A 17,652-nucleotide genomic window follows, 5' to 3' on the forward strand; every position below is an offset into this window, starting at 1 on the left:
AACTTACTTTTTAAGAAGTCAAACTATTAAAATTCTTTATACTATAGAAGTAAACAATTCATTGAATTGTTATTGTTTTGTTTTGTTTTTGGGTCACACCCAGTGATGCTCAGGGATTACTCCAGGCTATGTGCTCAGAAATCACTCCTGGCTCATATGGGATGCCAGGGGATAGAATCTCAGTCTATCCCAGGTCAGCCACATGCAAGGCAAACGCCCTACCGCTGCGCCACCACTCCAACCTCTGTTGTCATTTTTATTTTTTAAGAGTTTGTTTTCTGTTTTTAGCTTTGATTTTTTTGGACATACTTGGTGGGGCTTATTTCTGACTGTGCTCAGAGATCCTAGAGGGACTTGTGGGGCCATATATTGTGCCAGGGATCAAACTGACAGCCTGTGCAAGGCAAGTGCTTTATCTTAAGTGCTTTATCACAATTTCTTGGGCCCCCCAAAAGTTTTGATACATTTTTATTTTATGTTTTTGGACCATACCCAGTCATGCTTAGGGGTTACTCCTGTATCTGCACTCAGGGATCATTCCTGGCAGTGCTCAGGGAACCATATGAGATGCCAGGGATTGAACCCAGATCAGCCGTGTGCAAGGCAAATGCCCTATTATTGCTCTGGCCCCCATGATTATTATTTATTTATTTATTTATTTATTTATTTATTTATTTATTTATTTATTTTTGGGTCATACCTGGCAGCGCTCAGGGGTTACTCCTGGCTTTACGCTCAGAAATCGGTCCTGGCAGACTCGGGGGACCAAATGGGATGCCTATATTTGAACCACCATCCTTCTGTAGGCAAGGCAAATGCCCTGCCTCCATGCTATCTCTCCAGACCCCCATAATTATTATTTAATGTTTTGTGTTTGTTTGTTTGTTTTTGCTTTCTGAGCCACACCCTGTGATGCTCAGGGATTACTCCTGGCTAGGCGCTCAGAAATTGCTCCTGGTTCAGAGGACCATATGGGACACTGGGGGATCGAACCAAGGTCTGATCTACATTAGCCATGTGCAAGGCAAATGCCCTATTGCTGTGCTATTGCTCTGGCCCCTATTATTTAAGATGTTATACTTATTCAAACACTGGTTTACAAAATAGCTCATAATACATTGTTTGTAGCGTTCAAAGCTCCAACATCAGTCCCAGCACCAGTGTAACATTCCCTCCACCACTGTCCCAATTTTTCCTCCCTCCCCCCAAGCCTGGCAGGTATGAATGATTTACTTATTATTGCTTGTTACAACTAGATGGTAATGGAATTATTTTAACAAAAAACTTTACTATGTGAAAATTTGTGAAAATTATCTATCACAAGGGTTTTAAGTCATTGTCTGGTGTCCTAAACTGTTTATTGCTTGAGATTCTGTTATTGCTTTTGTTTGTTGAGCTTAGTGGCTTCTTTGATTTCACATTGAATTTGGTGCCTTTCTTCTAGAATTTGGTATTAAAAAATTGGGAGCTATCACGTGGCCCCAGATGCAGCTACATGCTCCAGGAATTCCAGGGTCTATGGAACTGGACTATTGAGTTTATGTGGTGACTGTAGTCATTAGTATAGATTCTGGGGCTTCAAAAAGTACAGAGGCACAGAGTAAGGCTGCTTGCTCAGGCTCCAAGAAGGCTCCATAGTTCAAAGCCACCAAAACCGGCATACCTGGATTTTTGGTGGTTAAATGAAGCTGGGCCATTGGTGTGGTGGTGGTTGAGGGGTGTGTATACAGCTGCCAAGACTTATGCAGGCCAGGAGATTTACCCTGCCCTCCCAAGGCATCTCAGGGCTATCAGCTTCGAGATGAGTATTTGAGTTTTCATGACTTGACCTGCCCCTCTTTTGAGAATTAATGAGTCTATGGAACTGGCAGATGAGCTGGCGTGAAAGAGGCTGTATATCCTTGATACATAATATATACATTCTTGTAACCACCAATGGAGTAATTTCTTTTTAGTTTGTGTTTTTGGGCCACACCTGGCAATGCTTGGTTTACTCTTTTTTTTTTTTTTGGTTTTTGGGCCACACCCAGCGGTGCTCAGGGGTTACTCCTGGCTGTCTGCTCAGAAATAGCTCCTGGCAGGCACGGGGGACCATATGGGACACCGGGATTCGAACCAACCACCTTTGGTCCTGGATCGGCTGCTTGCAAGGCAATTGCCACTGTGCTATCTCTCCGGGCCTGCTTGGTTTACTCTTGTGTTTTTTTTTTTTTTTTTTTTTTTTTTTTGGGTCACACCCGGCAGTGCTCAGGGGCCACTTCTGGCTCCATGCTCAGAAATTGCTCCCGGCAGGCACGGGGGACCATATGGGACGCCGGGATTCGAACCGATGACCTCCTGCATGAAAGGCAAACGCCTTACCTCCATGCTATCTCTCCGGCCCAAGCTTGGTTTACTCTTGACTCTGCATTCAGGGATTACTCCTGGTGATGCTCTGGGGACTTATATGGGATTCCAGGAATTAAATCGAAGCTAGCTGTGTGCAAGACAAGTGTTTTATATACTGTATTCTTATCTGTGGCCCCAGGTGATGATTTATCTTTTCTTTTTTTTTTTAATTTTTTAATTTTTAATTTTTATTTATTTATTTATTTATTTTTTTGTGGTTTTTGGGTCACACCCGGCAGTGCTCAGGGGTTATTCCTGGCTTCACGCTCAGAAATATGCTCCGGGGGACCATATGGGACGCCGGGATTCGAACTGATGACCTCCTGCATGAAAGGCAAACACCTTACCTCCATGCTATCTCTCCGGCCCCTTAATTTTTTTTTTATTTTTAATTATGAGAACAAAGATGCAAAGGAAGAGGACAAGGTAAAGTTCCAGTGGAAGGACAATCACCCATAACATAATTCTCAGAAGAAGTCCCCTTGCTGATATCTTAACTTTGAACTTTCAGTCAAAGAACATTAAGATAAATAAAACAGAATCCATGTACAATTACTTTGTCCCTCAAGTCCCCAGATTGTAACACATTATAATATTTCTTAACAGCACACAAGGCAATTTAAAGCCATAAAACTTACGTAACTCCTTAAACATTAGAGGCATAGTATAAGATGCTGATTTTTCTTTTCTTTTCTTTTCTTTTTTTTGGTTTTTGGGCCACACCCGTTTGACGCTCAGGGGTTACTCCTGGCTATGCACTCAGAAATCGCCCCTGGCTTAGGGGGACCATATGGGACGCCGGGGGATCTAACTGCGGTCCGTCCTATGCTAGCGCTTGCAAGGTAGACACCTTACCTCTAGCGCCACCTTCCCGGCCCCATGGATGCTGATTTTTCTATTGCAGCAAAAAATTTTTCTTCTTATACCCAAAAGATGGTAGAATATATTTCTAGGATGTTCAAGGACCTGGCTTTGATTTCTAGCACTGTAACCCCTTTGTGCCCCCTTTGTGTGCCCTGATGGTCCCTGAGCACTGCTAGCCTATGCCAGGTCAAATTCTGCCTGAAGTGTCCCTCACTCCCATTGCACCCTGCTTTCCAGCACTTCTGGGTGTGATCCCTATTTACAAAAGTAAAAAGAGGGACTAGATAGTGTAGTGAGTAGGGCAGTTGTCTTTTATGCTTTCCAACCAGGTTCAGTGCTCAGCCTGCATGTGGTCTTCTGTGCCTTGCCAGAGTGATCCCTTAGTGCAGAGCAGAAGTTTGCCCTGAGCACAACTGAGTGTGGCCCCAAAACAGAACAAAAGAAAAAGACCCAGAAAGTTCTCCTCTGTCCTCCTGTAGTATTCCTGCCCTGCCCTGGTTCTAGCCTCAGAACTTTCACTTGGACAGTTTTATTTGGGCACTGACAGTACTGTGGGCAGGTAGCATGTTGGCTGCAACTCACCGTGGAACAGGTTCAGGAGACACAGGTTGCTTGTCTCTATCTGTGACTCATGCTGGAAGTTCCCTTGTCTTAAGCGTTGTCCTTTGAGCTTTCAACTTTTGCAGACCTGTGCACTTAACCTTCTGATATTCTTTTCAGTGGTGATTTGTTCCTAACTACTCTATATCAGATAGTGTATGGAGTTTGAGGTAAAATAAGCAAGGATGGGGCCAGATCAATAGTACAGAGGGTAGGGAAGGCATTTGCCTTGCATGCAGATGACCTGGGTTCAGTCCTTTGCATCTTATCTGGTCTCTCAAGCACTGCCTGGCATAATTCCTGAGCGCAGAGCCAGGAGTAACTCCTGAACTCTGATTACTCCTGAGTGCTAGGTGTGGCTCCAAACAAAAACAACACAAACAAAAGACAATTACTGGTGGGGAATGTGGATGACTAAGGCAAACAAAATGGCATAAAGGGGCTGGAGAGATAGTACAACAGGTAGGACAATTTCATTGCATGTGGTCGACCCACTTTTATCCCCAATACCACATCTGGTCCTCTGAGCACCATCTAGACTGATCCCTGAGTGTAGAGCCAGGAAAAAAAATCCCAAATCACCACTAGGTGTGGCCACAAAACAAAAACTGACATAAAACCAAAAAAAAAAAAAAAAAAGACAAAACAAAAAAACAAACAAAAAACAAAACAAAAAAGAACCACACACAGAAAAACAAAACTAGCTTCTATATTCGGTGAAAGCTACAGTGATTGCTAGAGGGATAATAGGATGGAATGGCATTGGAACTTTGGTTGCAATGAATCCTACATACATAGAGGTTAAACTATACTTTTTTTATTTTTGTTTTTGGGCCACTTTTGGTGGTGCACTGTTTACTCTAGGCTCTGTTCTCAGAAATTACTCCTGGCAGGCTCTGGGGGACCAGTCTATGGGATGCCAGGGATCAAATCAAGGCCGCGTGCAAGGCGAGTGCCCTACCTGCTGTGTTATTGCTCTGGTCTCAAACTATCCTTATAATCTATAATGTAAACTAATGCTAAATCCATTTTTAGAAACACCAAAAATATATACAAATTATATCTTACTCTTTGTTTTTGGGTCATACCTGATAGTGCAGGGAGAAGGGGTAGAGATACTCCACAGTCCATGCTTGGGAGGCATTCACTTCTAGGGGTGCTCAGGGAGGACTGGACTGAGGACTGAACCCAGGATTCTGCAACCAGAGCATATTCTTCAACCCTTTGTGTTGACTGCCTGGTCCTCATTTGTTTTTATTTTCCTTTTCCTTTTTTTTTTTTTTTTTTTTTTTGGTTTTTGGGCCACACCCGTTTGATGCTCAGGTGTTACTCCTGGCTATGAGCTCAGAAATCGCCCCTGGCTTGGGGAGACCATATGGGACGCCGGGGGATCGAACCGAGGTCCGTCCTACGCTAGCGCTTGTAAGGCAGACACCTTACCTCTAGCGCCACCTTCCCGGCCCCTATTTTCCTTTTCAATATCTGCTCACTTGTACTTTGTTGTTGTTGTTGTTTGGTTTTGGGGCCATACCCAAGCAGTGCCCAGGGATTACTTTTGGCTCTGAGCTCAGGAATCATTCCTGGCTGGCTCAGGGGACCATATGAGATGCTGGGGATTTAACCGGGGTCAGCTGCGTGCAAGGCAAACACCCAACCCATTATACTATCACTCCAGCCCGTTTTTTGTTTTTTTTGTTTTGGGGCCACACCCGTTTGATGCTCAGGTGTTACTCCTGGCTAAGCACTCAGAAATCGCTCCTGGCTTGGGGGGACCATATGGGACACCGGGGGATCGAACCGTGGTCCGTCCTATGCTAGCGCTTGCAAGGTAGACACCTTACCTCTAGCGCCACCTTCCCGGCCCCATCCAGCCCTTTTTTTTATTCTCTCCCTGACTCCCTGCATTCTTGTTGACAGGGGCTGCCCACACCTGTCTATGGTGGCATTCCGTAAGCTGATATGCTTGTGGAACTCCAACATGGGGATTTGGCCACAGCTTCTGTACTCCTTTAGCTGCAGTACTTGCACAGGGAGGGCACCCTCTCTAATTGAGGCACACAAGTTCTGGCCCTGGTGCTCATCAAGACTCACGCACCTGGTTTTTGTTGTGGTGCTTCTTTTTTTTTTTTGGTTTTTGGGCCACACCTGTTTGACGCTCAGGGATTACTCCTGGTTATGCGCTCAGAAATCGCCCCTGGCTTGGGGGGACCATATGGGACGCCGGGGGATCGAACCGAGGTCCGTCCTACGCTAGCGCTTGCAAGGCAGACACCTTCCCTCCAGCGCCACCTCCCCGGCCCCCTGTTGTGGTGCTTCTTTAGGGGAAGGGTATATGTCACACTCCTGTTCCAGTTCTCACACATCCCAACTAGTATGGTTGAAAATGGCTTGTGTTGCCAGGGATCTCATACTGCAGAACTTGTGCTTACTCAGTGCATGGGGGACACCAGACACCTGAACTTATGCCCATACACTTGCAAGGAAAGTGCTCTTGAGACCCTGAGCTCTCATTTCTTTGCATCTTAATTGCTTTGTTCAAGACTACTATTAGTTAACTGTGAATCAGAGGCTTGAGCCAGGCTACTTTAAGGTACTTGTTTTTTGAAGTGACTTGAGTAATCTTTATTCTTTTATTCTCTAGATAATCATGACATTATTTCCCTAAAGTTGTTTGAGCTGACAGTAGAGAGAACTTCAGAAGAAGAGAAGCTGCATCGGGATGTATTTTTGCCTTCAGTAGACAATTTGAAACTACCTCATGATTGTGAGTGTGTGGGAGCATAGTAGATGGAACCATGGCTTGGGTGGATGGGAGGGCATGGTGCTGGGAGGTCGGAGTAACTTTACCCCCCTAGCTTTGAGGGCTCTGTCTTCTTCCTGTGAAGAACATGGAAACAGACCTTCATTTCCCCCCTTATCTTTTAGTTACAGAAGAATATTTGCACACTATAACATAGTGACATGAGTGATGTCACGGCATTTAGGCATCCATGTAGTAAATAGCAATTACTGTCTGATGGACTATTTCCACAGCAGATTGAGGCCCTATGGTTGAAATTCCACTGCCTGAGTTTATACATGGAGGTATATGGAGGGGGGTTCTAAGCTCTGGCTTCCAGAAATTGGCGTCAGAAACAAGGGGATTGAAAGCTGGTTGGTCAAACGAGACTGAGTGCCCTGGCTCTGATTTACTTCTCTCCTGCTTCCCCAGTGACAGCCCCTCTGCCACCCCTAGGTGGACTGGCTCTCTTCCTCATCGTCTTTTTCTCACTGGTGTTCTCCGTATTTGCCATTGTCATTGGCATCATACTCTACAACAAGTGGCAGGACCAGAGCCGCAAACGTTTCTACTGAACCCTCCTGCTTTGGTGGCTTCTGTAGTGGCCTCCAGTCTTCAGCAGCTGTTCAGGGACTGCTCTGTCCATGGATCCAAGAAGGCAAAGACACTGCATCCTCAGAGGTTGGGGAACATCTGACTCTGGTTCCAGAAGCCCAACCACCCCAGGGCATGGCTGCTGTGCTTTCTCCCTGAAATCCTTCCACTTGGGAAAGAAGAGGAATGGGGAGAGGAGAGGTTGACAAAATGCCAGCATTACAGGAAAGAACCTCAGAGCAGGCCAGAGAGATAGTACAGTGGGTAAGGTGCTTACCTTGAACGTGGCCAACCTGGGTTCAATCCCCAACATCCCATATGGTCTCCTGAGCCTGCCATATGGTGATACCTGAGTTCAGAGCCAGGAGTACCCCTGGAACCACTACCAGGTGTAGCCCCAAAACCCAAAGAAAAGAAGAAGAAGAACCTCAACAAGCTCACGATGCCTTGTTGATAGGCTCCAAGGGCCTTTGTGCTTAGTTTTAAACCTGCGAGGAGTAGAAAACCTCATCCCTGATAGTCATCTCTTTGCTTTTCTTCAAAACCTCTTTTTATCTAAGGGGTTTTCTGTAGAGCCATGGCTTTACAGGAACTTCCCTGCCTCCCCTTCTTCTCCCCTCTTCGTTGTCCTCCAATGCAAGGCGAGTGGAAAAGACTCTCTGGTGGGACTTTGAGTCTTAGTACAAACCCACCCACACCTTACCTGCCTTACCTGTGCTCATTCGGCAGCCCTCAGCACAACGGCTCCCTGCTCTAGTGTGTTTTGTGGTGCGATTCTGGGCTCTCTGGTGTACTCTCTGCTGTGAAAATGACTGACTTCATGTAAGCCACCTAAAGGAAGAGTCACCAAGTGTCCGACCATGTGGAGATGATTAGGAGTTTGCTGGTGCCTGTTTTGCTGCATGGTTTGTATTTTTCATGATTTTAGAAATCTCATTCTGAGGGATACAAATGTGAGGAAGCTGCTTTCATAGAGACTCACTTGGATATGCCTCTGGCCTCTCTTTTTCCTAGTGAATAAGACACAGTCACTGTCTTGGCACTACACATCTGAAATATGCTCACTTGACACCTGGAGGGTGAGAGCTGCAGAGCCTGAATATGATCCTTCAGGGTTCTACCATCTTATCTACTGGGCATCACTGCTCAGTTGTCTACTTATGGTCACAGTTGCCGACTATCTCCATCAAGGGCCTGAGATTCTGAACTTGCCCACTTAGTACTTTTGTAGTCAAAAGGAAATTCTTTAAATGGTGAATGAAAAAAAACAAATTTTTCAGTGTCCTTCCTCCTGGGAGAGGTTTGGAAGTTCAGGCCTTTTCTCTGATAGTCAAGTTTGTCAAGCTTTGCACTCTCCTGGGCTGAGAAAGCCCAGAGCTCCTATCCAGAAGGAAAAGACCTGGGGCTGGTCTGAGTTTCTATCTGGTCATTTTTTGTCTTTCACATGCTCATCACAGGCTGTCATGTTCTGCAGATAGAATTAACTGGAGATAAGTGTCAGAAAACATACTGTGACCTTGAAATTGGTCTTAGGAGCCAGTAATACTTAAAAAGTCAAATTACTTTTTGTCTTTTTTGAGTTCCAGGAGAGATTAAGTCAATCCCTGCAGGGATGGAAAGGTGTTACATCATGGAGTGGAATGTGTATGATCAAACATGGGTGATCTCTTCAAGGCATAGCATGTGCTCATGTGTGTAAGATAAGATATATGGGGAAATGTCATGGAGTTGTATATGGTGTGTGTGTGTCTGTGTGATGTATGTGAGCAGATTTACAGGTGATTTCATACAGTGTGATGTGTGAGGGAAGGGATGTTTGTGAGCAGATTTATGTGTGCTCTCATCATAGTGTATGTTTTTGTAATCAAATGAACATTTTGTTTAAGGATTCTTTTTCCAGTGCTGACCTCTTGCAGACTCTGTATTTTCTTATTGTATTTATTTCAGGACTATACCAATGGTGCTCAGGGGCTACTCCCCACTCAGTGCTTGGGCAATATTGAAGAATCTTACACTGTCAGGATAGAATCCAGGACTCCTACACGCAACTTATGTGCTTCAGTAGGAAACTTTTTTTTGGGGGGGGGGTCACACAAGGTAGTGCTCAGTGTTTGGGAGTCACTCGGGGGACCATGTACTAGGGGGCAAATGTGGGCCTACTGCATACAAAATCTATGATCCAACCTGGTGAACTGTCTCTGGTCTCCCTTGAGGCTTTTTATTTTTTATTTTTGTTTTTGGGCCACATTTGTGGTTGTTCAGAGCTTACTCTTGGGTCTGCTAAGGGATCACTTCTGGTGGCTTAGGGGACCATATGGGGTGCTAGGGATTGAACTTGGTTCGACTGCATGCCAGATAAGCACCTTGCCTGCTATCACCCCAGCCCCACTGAAGTTATTTTAAAGAGGGTGTGGAAGCCATGAAATCATCCTACAGAAGTCCTTGGTGCAAGGCTGCAACCCTGTTCCAGCTGGCGCTGTTTGTCCAAAAATTGTGGACCCAAGATTGGGGACATGTGATCTGAAGTGTGATTTCAAGAATGAGGTACCTGGCCCATGCTGTGGCTTTGCACTTGGGTTGAGAGTTGGTTTGTTTATTCCCTGGAGGCATTATTCTCCTAAATCCCCTAACCTTCCATTGTCCCAGTGGCTCAGAACCTCTCAACAGGGAAGATACCTAGAGACTAGAGGTGGTACAGAAAGAGCACATTATTCCCAAGAGTCTTGTCTGAAAGACTGGAAATTCCAGACTTCCACACAGGCTCCTCCACCCCTGACCCCAAATTACAAGGCAGCCGTATTATAAAACTTGTTTATTTTGTTTTCAGAAAAATTACAACTCTGCCCATCTTGTTGGAAATGATTTTGGAACAGAATATCCAGGATATCCCAGGCTCTTCTGCTCATCTTAGAAGGCAGAAACAGGAGCTTTTTGGAAACCATGGGGAGTGCTGCTGGGTAGGAGGAAAGATAAGCAACATGGACACTTCATCTAGGAGGGGGGTGGATCTGAGCTGGTCTGCTTACAGAATTGAAATTCATATGCTGGCCGCAGAGGTTGGGGGAGATTCTTTGATGACCACACCATTTTCTAGGTTACTGGAACTAATCATCCGAATTTCAGGTTTGATCCAGTTCATAGCCAAATAGTTCTGGAGAGAAGAGGCACCAGCTAGCAATTCCAAGAGCTACCAGTGCCTCATCCTTGTCCCCATGATTTTCACTCACCGGAGCAGAATAGATGAAATTGAATATCAAAAGCCCTAAAATCAATAGGACTAAGATGATAAGGAATTTGTATCGGTAGCGTCTCCATAAAATATAACCGGCACTTTGAAAAGGTGTCTGAAGCCATTTGAGTATGGTGGAAGTCCGTCTGTTCATAAGTAGAGATGTCAGAAAGCGAAGGGCTTCCTGTGCCTTTTCTCTGCCCCTCCCCTTTCTCTATCCTCTCTCTCTCTCTTTTTTTTTTTTTTTTTTTTGGTTTTTGGGTCACACCCAGCAGCGCTCAGGGGCTACTCCTGGCTCTACACTCAGAAATCGCTCCTGGCAGGCTCAGGGAACCATATTGGGATACTGGGATTCGAACCACCATCCTTCTGATGCAACAAGGCAAACGCCTTAACCTCCATGCTATCTCTCCAGCCCCCTCTATCCTCTCTTAATCAAGTGTAGAAGTGGAGTGTTATGTTCCCTTTATTTGTAGACCCCCCTCCCACTATGCAAACAGAACCTTACATGGGAGGATAGAGTGTAGGGTACTGGTTGGGTTCTGACTGGCCTCGGCCCACAGGCTTGAGTAAAGCATCCTTCTCTGTCAACAACTCCAGTGTCATCTTTATTTTACCCTAGAAACATCAGGAGGAGAGAGGCTAAGTTCAGCTTGTGAACTAAGAATAAACTTTTGGGGCTGGAGAGATAGCATGGAGGGTAAGGCGTTTGCCTTGCATATGGAAGGACGGTGGTTTGAATCCCGGCATCCCATATGGTCCCCCGAGCCTTCCAGGAGTAACCCCTGAGCACTGCTGGGTATGACCCAAAACCCAAAAATAAATAAATAAATAAATAAATTAAATAAACTTTTGTTTTGTTTAGGCACCATACTTGGTGGTACTCAATAGCCACTCCTGGCTTGGAGCTCAGGGCTTGCCTTTATTTGTGGTTCTCTAGGGATCATGTAGCACCAGGGATTGAACCCAGGATTCCCACATACTGAGCATGTGCTCCGGCCCACTGGAGCTCACTCTCTAGCTACAGGCGGGAAACAGGAGAGCCATGACAGTCATGACTCATGGCATCCCACAGTGACACTTTTCCTGGGTGCCTACCGACATATGCCATTTGTCATCTTCCATGATTTGGCAAGGCCACCATCCTGTCACAATCTTCTTCTTAAAAAGGGAAAAATGCTTGGACTGAAAGTAGGGCCACTTGGGGTTCTCTTTCAGCATCTTGATGGAACACTGCCTGCTATGCTTGGCTGGGAATGGCATGTTGGAGAGATTCAGCTCCAGAATCCCTAAGCGCAGAGAAATGCCATCAGCAAGAAAGTGTGTCCTGTCCTGGGTCCTGAGGTCCTAGGCCCCAGGCAGGGTCTTACCTAGGAAGTCATCAGAGGAGAAGAAATCATTGTCCCAGACCTGGATGATGAGTCGGGCTGGGAATTTGTGTAATGTGGGGTCCAGGCTCCAAATATAATCCTGGAGGAGGGTAGGAAGGTGTATTATGGGCCTGCCTATTGGGACTCTGGCACCACTGCTGTTCAATGAAATCATCTGTGTGTTCTAGGGCAGCTTTGAGAGGAGGGAGGGTGAGGGGTGAGGGGGGGGGAGAGAGAGAGAGACACCGACCGACCGTGTCCCCTACCCCTGCCTGTTACCTTTTCGCTCAGGATGCACATTTGCTCCTCTGGCAGGTAGTCCAAGGTGAAGATGAAGCGCCAGTTGAAGTAAGCGGTCCCAGTTATAGATTGGTAGTGGATATCTGTCCTCTGCATGTCCTTCTCAAGCTCAAATAACCACCTGCAGCAGAAGGCCTTTCACCTGGGGCAGGTTTTGCTGGAGCCCTTGGGAAAGGGGAGACTCAGGAATCTTAGGGAGCCTAGGACGTTTTGGGGGCCACTCCTCCGCACCCTTTGACATAGATGTCACTCATCTTGTCGGTGCTTATGCTGGTGTCCTGCAGCTCTATGTCAGCCGTTTTCCAGATAATGCAGCGCAGCTCATACCTGCAGTTACCAAGCTCTGACCATGCTATAACTTTAGGAGGGAGGATGGCCCTTCATGCCCATGCAAGTCAGGCTGTGTTGAGTAGGGAGGGTGTCCAAGAAAAGAACTCCCAGGGTTCGCCATTGGGGAGGAGCATGGCCACAAGTCTGAGAGTCTGGCTGGGCGGGCTGCACTGAGCAGCCTCACTCACCTCCTGGCAGTTCTGGGACTGATGATGACAGGAGGGCCAGGAGGCCCAAGCTTCTTGGGGAAGAGATCTACCCACATCTGCACCTTTCCCTACAATGGAGATGTATTCTGTTGGCAGCATGGTGGTCTAGGGAGCCTGCCCCAGTTCAAGGTCCTTTGTTGCTGTGTTGCCCATACCGAGGGCAAGATATATCAGACATTTGTGAGTGAAAGAACTGCCAGCATATCTAGCAACTACCTGCTAGCTCCCACTTTTTGCTTATTTGTTTTGGGGCCACACCCAGAGGTAGTCAGGATTTTCTTCTGGCTCTGTGCTTAAAGATTCCTGTTGGTGGTGCTTGGGGGATCCTATATGAACTGAGCATTTAACCCAGTTTGACCATGTGCAAGACAAGAGACTTGACCCCTGTGTTCTCTTTCCTGCTTGCTTTGGGTGACTAATGTGATGTAATGGTTGAGGCTCATGGCCATACCCATGGCCCTGGTGTGCTGTTATTACTAGGGCCTATAGCGCTCTTGCAATCAGGTCCTGTCAGAAAGCTTGTCTGCACAGGGATTCAGAATGGGTCCCACCTCATAGCCTTGACCATAAGGAAACTAAGACTATCAAGCCATAATTTCAAATCACTCTGCTGTATAAGCACATTCTAATAATAAACTACCCACAAAGCACAGAGCTCTGAGAAAGAGGAGAAAAAGGGTGGAGACAAGTGTGCCACCTGGAAGAGAAGTTCCTTCTTTCAAACCATTCACCTGGAACTGATTGGGATTTGGCCTCAAGTGAGATGACGGATTAAGTTCTTGTGTAGTGCTCAGGGTATCTGCTAGCTCTAAGCTTGATAGCGCTTACTCAATTTGTTCTCAGGCTCTCTGGCCTGTAAATGATGTGGAAAACATGCTCAGCACAGAACTCATTTCTAAAATGCTGCGTGAACTTGAGAAATCTGGAGTGACACAAACCATTCTGGTGTCTGGAAGATAATTCGGGCGAGTTTCCCCGCCCCACACACTGTTTAGGGTTACTTGCCGGGGGAGGAAAAAAATACAGCCTGTAATTAATTGCCAAACCAAGGTCATAACACTACATCTCTTACCCAGAGGCCTCAAGAGACTAAAGCAGCTCGTGTTAGTATGAGCTGGCAGAGCACCTTCTCCATCAGTGCTGAAGTGCTATTTTAAGTGGAAATTTCTCATTTTCTTTCTTTTGGGGGGGGCACACCTAGCAGTGCTCAGGGATTACTCCTGGCTATCTGCTCAGAAATAGCTCCTGGCAGGCACGGGGGACTGACCATATGGGACAACGGGATTCGAACCAACCACATTAGGTCCTGGATCGGCTGCTTGCAAGGCAAACACCGCTGTGCTATGCAAATTTCTCATTTTCAAAATTTCTGCAACCCACTTATCTCCAGGGCTTGCATATTGGTGAACGTGTGGCCTCTCGTTCCTTTCTCATTTTGGATGAGGAACGGGACCTTTTTCAGAGGTCAGAACCCGCAGTTTCATACCTGATCAATACCTGGCTGACTCTCACTGTACAGTGTGCGGGTCTCCACATGCTCGGGGACCAGTCCCTGCAGGTTCAGGAGGTGCAGGGCAAGGCGTTCTTTCTTTGGCCCCAGATATGGCAGATTAGGGGTCTTGGGCTCTGGAGAGGAGGGAGGACAGGATGGCCTATAGTCTTCCTGTCTGTCTCCCTAGTAGGCCACCCTACTCCCCAGCCCATCTGGATAATGGGCCAGATTGCCAAGCCTCATGGTGGCAGGCTATGCTCACCAAAGTGCTGCAGGTGGAACTTTATCCCATTGTAAAGTACACTGTCATCTTCCACATTGAACTCAGGCCGGGACAGCCCCTTCCGCCTGGCGTGCTGTTCTAAGAGGGTAGTGGGGGGCACCTGATCTCGCCACGGGAAGGGCCCTGACCTGTGGCATGTTCAGGGAGAAGGGAGAGGCAGAGTGAGCAGTAGGGTGACTTGTGAGCAGCAGGAGATCAGAACCGGCATGGGGACCATTCTGGACCCCAGATGCAGGCCTGGCCCAGGGGCAGGTTGCTGTTAACTGTTCCTCCCTGATCAGGTTTACTCTCACTGGCAGTAGGATTTGGGAAGTCCACAATGAGCTCCAAAGCCAGACAGGAGTCTGTTTTCCAAGTCGATGACAGTGGTTCCGATCTTATCATCAGGGGAAAACAGGTCGTAATCATACAACTTGATCTTCAGGTCTTTCTCCAGGGGGATGATGCAGCTCAGCTCAAACATCCTATGGTGAAGGCATTGGAGATGCAGAGATAGGGCTTCTTCCCAAGCATCTTGGTCATTGGGCCCATCCATGCTCCTCCTCCCCCTGTTCAAACCCCATGAATATGGAGTTCTGATCCTGATGGATTTTCATGTGCCAATCTTCCCTTAGCTGTAGCTGGAAATAGTTTTTAATAGGGGCTGAGGGTGGGGAGCTAGGATTTTTTTGTAGTTGTGTTCATTGTAGACCTGACATTTGGATGATCGGGGGCCACCTGGACCAGAAATGTTGGGGACACGAAGTGCCAGGTAGAAAGCTCAGGCTGTATACTGGATGTGCTCAGCCTCTAAAGTTCTCTTTCTACCCCTGAAGTAATGTCTTAAAAGCCTTGGACACCAACCTCCAACCCGTTGGAGAAAGGAGGAACATCCATCTCCCATCTGCCAAGTGATCAGATTGTGGAAGACTAGAAAGTTGGAGGCCAGAAAGCAATGCAAGAGTCACTAGCCCTTCTGGAGCTCCTCCCTCCGGTCACGGTGTGGGGAAGAACATGACTGACCAAATCAGGGTGACTCACATGCCAAAGATGGGGTCCAGAGTGTTAGGCTTGTATCTGTCCCGTGTGCTTATTCTCTTCTTTCCCAGTTTCAGGACCACATAAGGGTCACACTGGAGTCAGAAATTAGGGAAGGGTTGGAAGTGGAGAGGGGTGGGGATTCAGGTGGCACAGGAGGGCAGGAAGGGGCACAGACCGGCTATTAGCAGGCTGGGTGGTAACACTTGAGATGAGGGAGCAGTATACTGGGAAGATGAGCGGTGGGAGTGGGGAGCTGCTCATTACCAGGCCGTTGAAATCCTGGGGCTGCAGGTTGATGGCCCGAATGATGTATACCCGCACCAGGCACTCCTGAGGGAAATCCTCCTTGTCGGGCTGGAATCGGAGCTGGCGCGGGGGCTTGGGGACATTGGGGTCCTCAGGAAAGGGATAGATACAGAACAGGCCCTGTGGGGGCATGTGAGAAGGCAGTCAGTGGTATCTGCCGATCTCAGATTCTCCAGAAGGCATCCAGCATGCCCAGGAAAGGGCAGGGGTGGAGGGTGCTGTGAGCAGGATGGTGGCGGAGTATTCAGTACCCAGTGGTACTCAGGGCTTACTCCTCACTCTGCTCAGGCCTGGGCACCCTGGGCCAGGAAGCTGAGTGCCTGCCAGGCCAGGGCTTTACCAGCTTTTCATTCCCCACCTTCTGCTCAGGCAGCAGAGGAGTGGGGTGGGGGGGAGTCGCATGCCTTAAATTCTCCCACAGCAGGGCTGTCTGCCTTGGGTTGCTCCTGGTAAAGTTTGAAGGTCTGGCAGAAATCTTGCAGGCCCTGGAAACCAGGCACCGCCTCTAACTCGCAGTCATACACCTGCGGGCAGGATGTGCATGGGCCTGGGCTGAGACCAATAATTAAGGGACTAACTTGCCACCCCAACCCCATGATCCTTCCCCAGATCTTCTTTCCCACTGGTGGTGCCTGGGGTTGTCCCAGTTGCAGGGGTCAGTCACCAAACCTGAAGGGCAAAGTAATCTTTGAACTTGTATTCTTGGGCCTTCTGCTCAATCCCTGTAGCCCAGAACAGCTTGCTCCACCAGTCCACGTCATATTCGGTGTTGTCCTGTGAGGAGAGTATCTTGCGTCCTGCCCCAGCCATGTTTCCCTGATCTACTGAGTCCTTATTCTGAACAGAGCCTCCCTTACCTGGGCTTTCCTGTCCTTGTACCAAAACTTCTCACAGAAGTAACCAAGGAGCTGTAAGACAGACCCGTGACTAGAGGGGCATTCCCACTCCCTCTCCCTACAGCTAAGATGGTCCCATGGGTGTGTATGAATCATTGCCATACATCTATGCCCTTCCCATGGAGCCTGGAATTCTGGGAGCTTCTTATATTGGACTTCGGGTGAGGGAGTCTTAGTTCTTATTAGTTCTTATTGCCCACAGCTTCAGCCTGATCTCTGGAAGGCTTGGAGGTGCGACAGTCACCACTCAGAGTGGCGCCAGACACCTACACATTCATGCATAACAACTGCTGCCCCAAAGACCCCAGAGACCCATCATGTACCACCCCAGCACTGTGCCAGGAGCAAGTCCCTGAGCACTGTTTAATGCCCCCTAGCTCCCCCAAAGAAAAACCAAAATAAACAACAGAAACCTGCAAACCAGGCCTGTCTGGGCAGGGAGGGGGACTTGGAAAATGGTGGCTCCTGTGTCATGCCCCTAACTCCTCTTGAATGTCTAAAGAGCTCAGCTAGTGGAGCCGGAGTGATGGCGCAGTGGTAGGGCATTTGCCTTGCGAGCGGCTGACCCAGGATGGACTAAAGTCCAATCCCTCGCGTCCCATATGGTCCCCCAAGTCAGGAGCAATTTCTGAGCACATTGCCAGGAGTAACACCTGAGAATCACTGGGTGGGCCCCCCCCCAAAAAAAAAAAAACAACCTCAGCTAGTGGTAGTGCTAGGAATCGAGTCTGCAGTACAATTAAGCCTTACCTTGGGGCAGATGGTCAAGTGTTATGTGGTCTACAACCTCTCAAGAACAAATGTCTAGGAGAGGAGGAGGGACAGAAGGGAGAGGGTGGGGGAAGAGGGAGACAAGAAGAAGGGGGAGCTAGGGGCAGCCTTTTCCTGACTCACCGTCAGCTTCTTCACAGACAGTACTGTGTGGAGAAAGAAAGGTCAACCTTGGGGAGGGGCACCCACCACCTGTGCAGCCAGGGTGTCTGGGGCTGGTT

General features: G+C 47.7%; 2 protein-coding genes across 2 annotated transcripts in view; one reads left to right on the forward strand and one right to left on the reverse strand.

Moving 5' to 3' along the window:
* The window catches only part of LMAN2L (lectin, mannose binding 2 like), a 31,554-nt gene extending 23,057 nt beyond the window's left edge, over nt 1–8,497 (forward strand). The window contains exons 8-9 of the mRNA XM_049784847.1: nt 6,494–6,616; nt 7,064–8,497. Of these exons, the coding sequence (XP_049640804.1) occupies nt 6,494–6,616; nt 7,064–7,206 (266 nt within the window). The 3' untranslated portion in view covers nt 7,207–8,497. The remainder of the gene's footprint in view (nt 1–6,493; nt 6,617–7,063) is intronic.
* A 1,765-nt stretch (nt 8,498–10,262) lies between these two features.
* The window catches only part of FER1L5 (fer-1 like family member 5), a 72,435-nt gene continuing 65,045 nt past the window's right edge, over nt 10,263–17,652 (reverse strand). Inside the window, exons 37-53 of the mRNA XM_049784594.1 lie at nt 17,555–17,577; nt 16,622–16,672; nt 16,434–16,538; nt 16,169–16,288; nt 15,723–15,884; nt 15,459–15,550; nt 14,732–14,902; nt 14,418–14,566; nt 14,150–14,289; nt 12,643–12,731; nt 12,356–12,451; nt 12,104–12,245; nt 11,825–11,924; nt 11,553–11,743; nt 10,963–11,072; nt 10,453–10,600; nt 10,263–10,376 (exon numbers count right to left, since the gene is read on the reverse strand). Coding sequence (XP_049640551.1) covers nt 10,263–10,376; nt 10,453–10,600; nt 10,963–11,072; nt 11,553–11,743; nt 11,825–11,924; nt 12,104–12,245; nt 12,356–12,451; nt 12,643–12,731; nt 14,150–14,289; nt 14,418–14,566; nt 14,732–14,902; nt 15,459–15,550; nt 15,723–15,884; nt 16,169–16,288; nt 16,434–16,538; nt 16,622–16,672; nt 17,555–17,577 — 2,003 coding nt within the window. The remainder of the gene's footprint in view (nt 10,377–10,452; nt 10,601–10,962; nt 11,073–11,552; nt 11,744–11,824; nt 11,925–12,103; nt 12,246–12,355; nt 12,452–12,642; nt 12,732–14,149; nt 14,290–14,417; nt 14,567–14,731; nt 14,903–15,458; nt 15,551–15,722; nt 15,885–16,168; nt 16,289–16,433; nt 16,539–16,621; nt 16,673–17,554; nt 17,578–17,652) is intronic.

This window comes from Suncus etruscus, chromosome 12, assembly GCF_024139225.1.
Source record: "Suncus etruscus isolate mSunEtr1 chromosome 12, mSunEtr1.pri.cur, whole genome shotgun sequence".
In the NCBI taxonomy this organism is placed as follows: Eukaryota; Metazoa; Chordata; class Mammalia; order Eulipotyphla; family Soricidae; genus Suncus; species Suncus etruscus.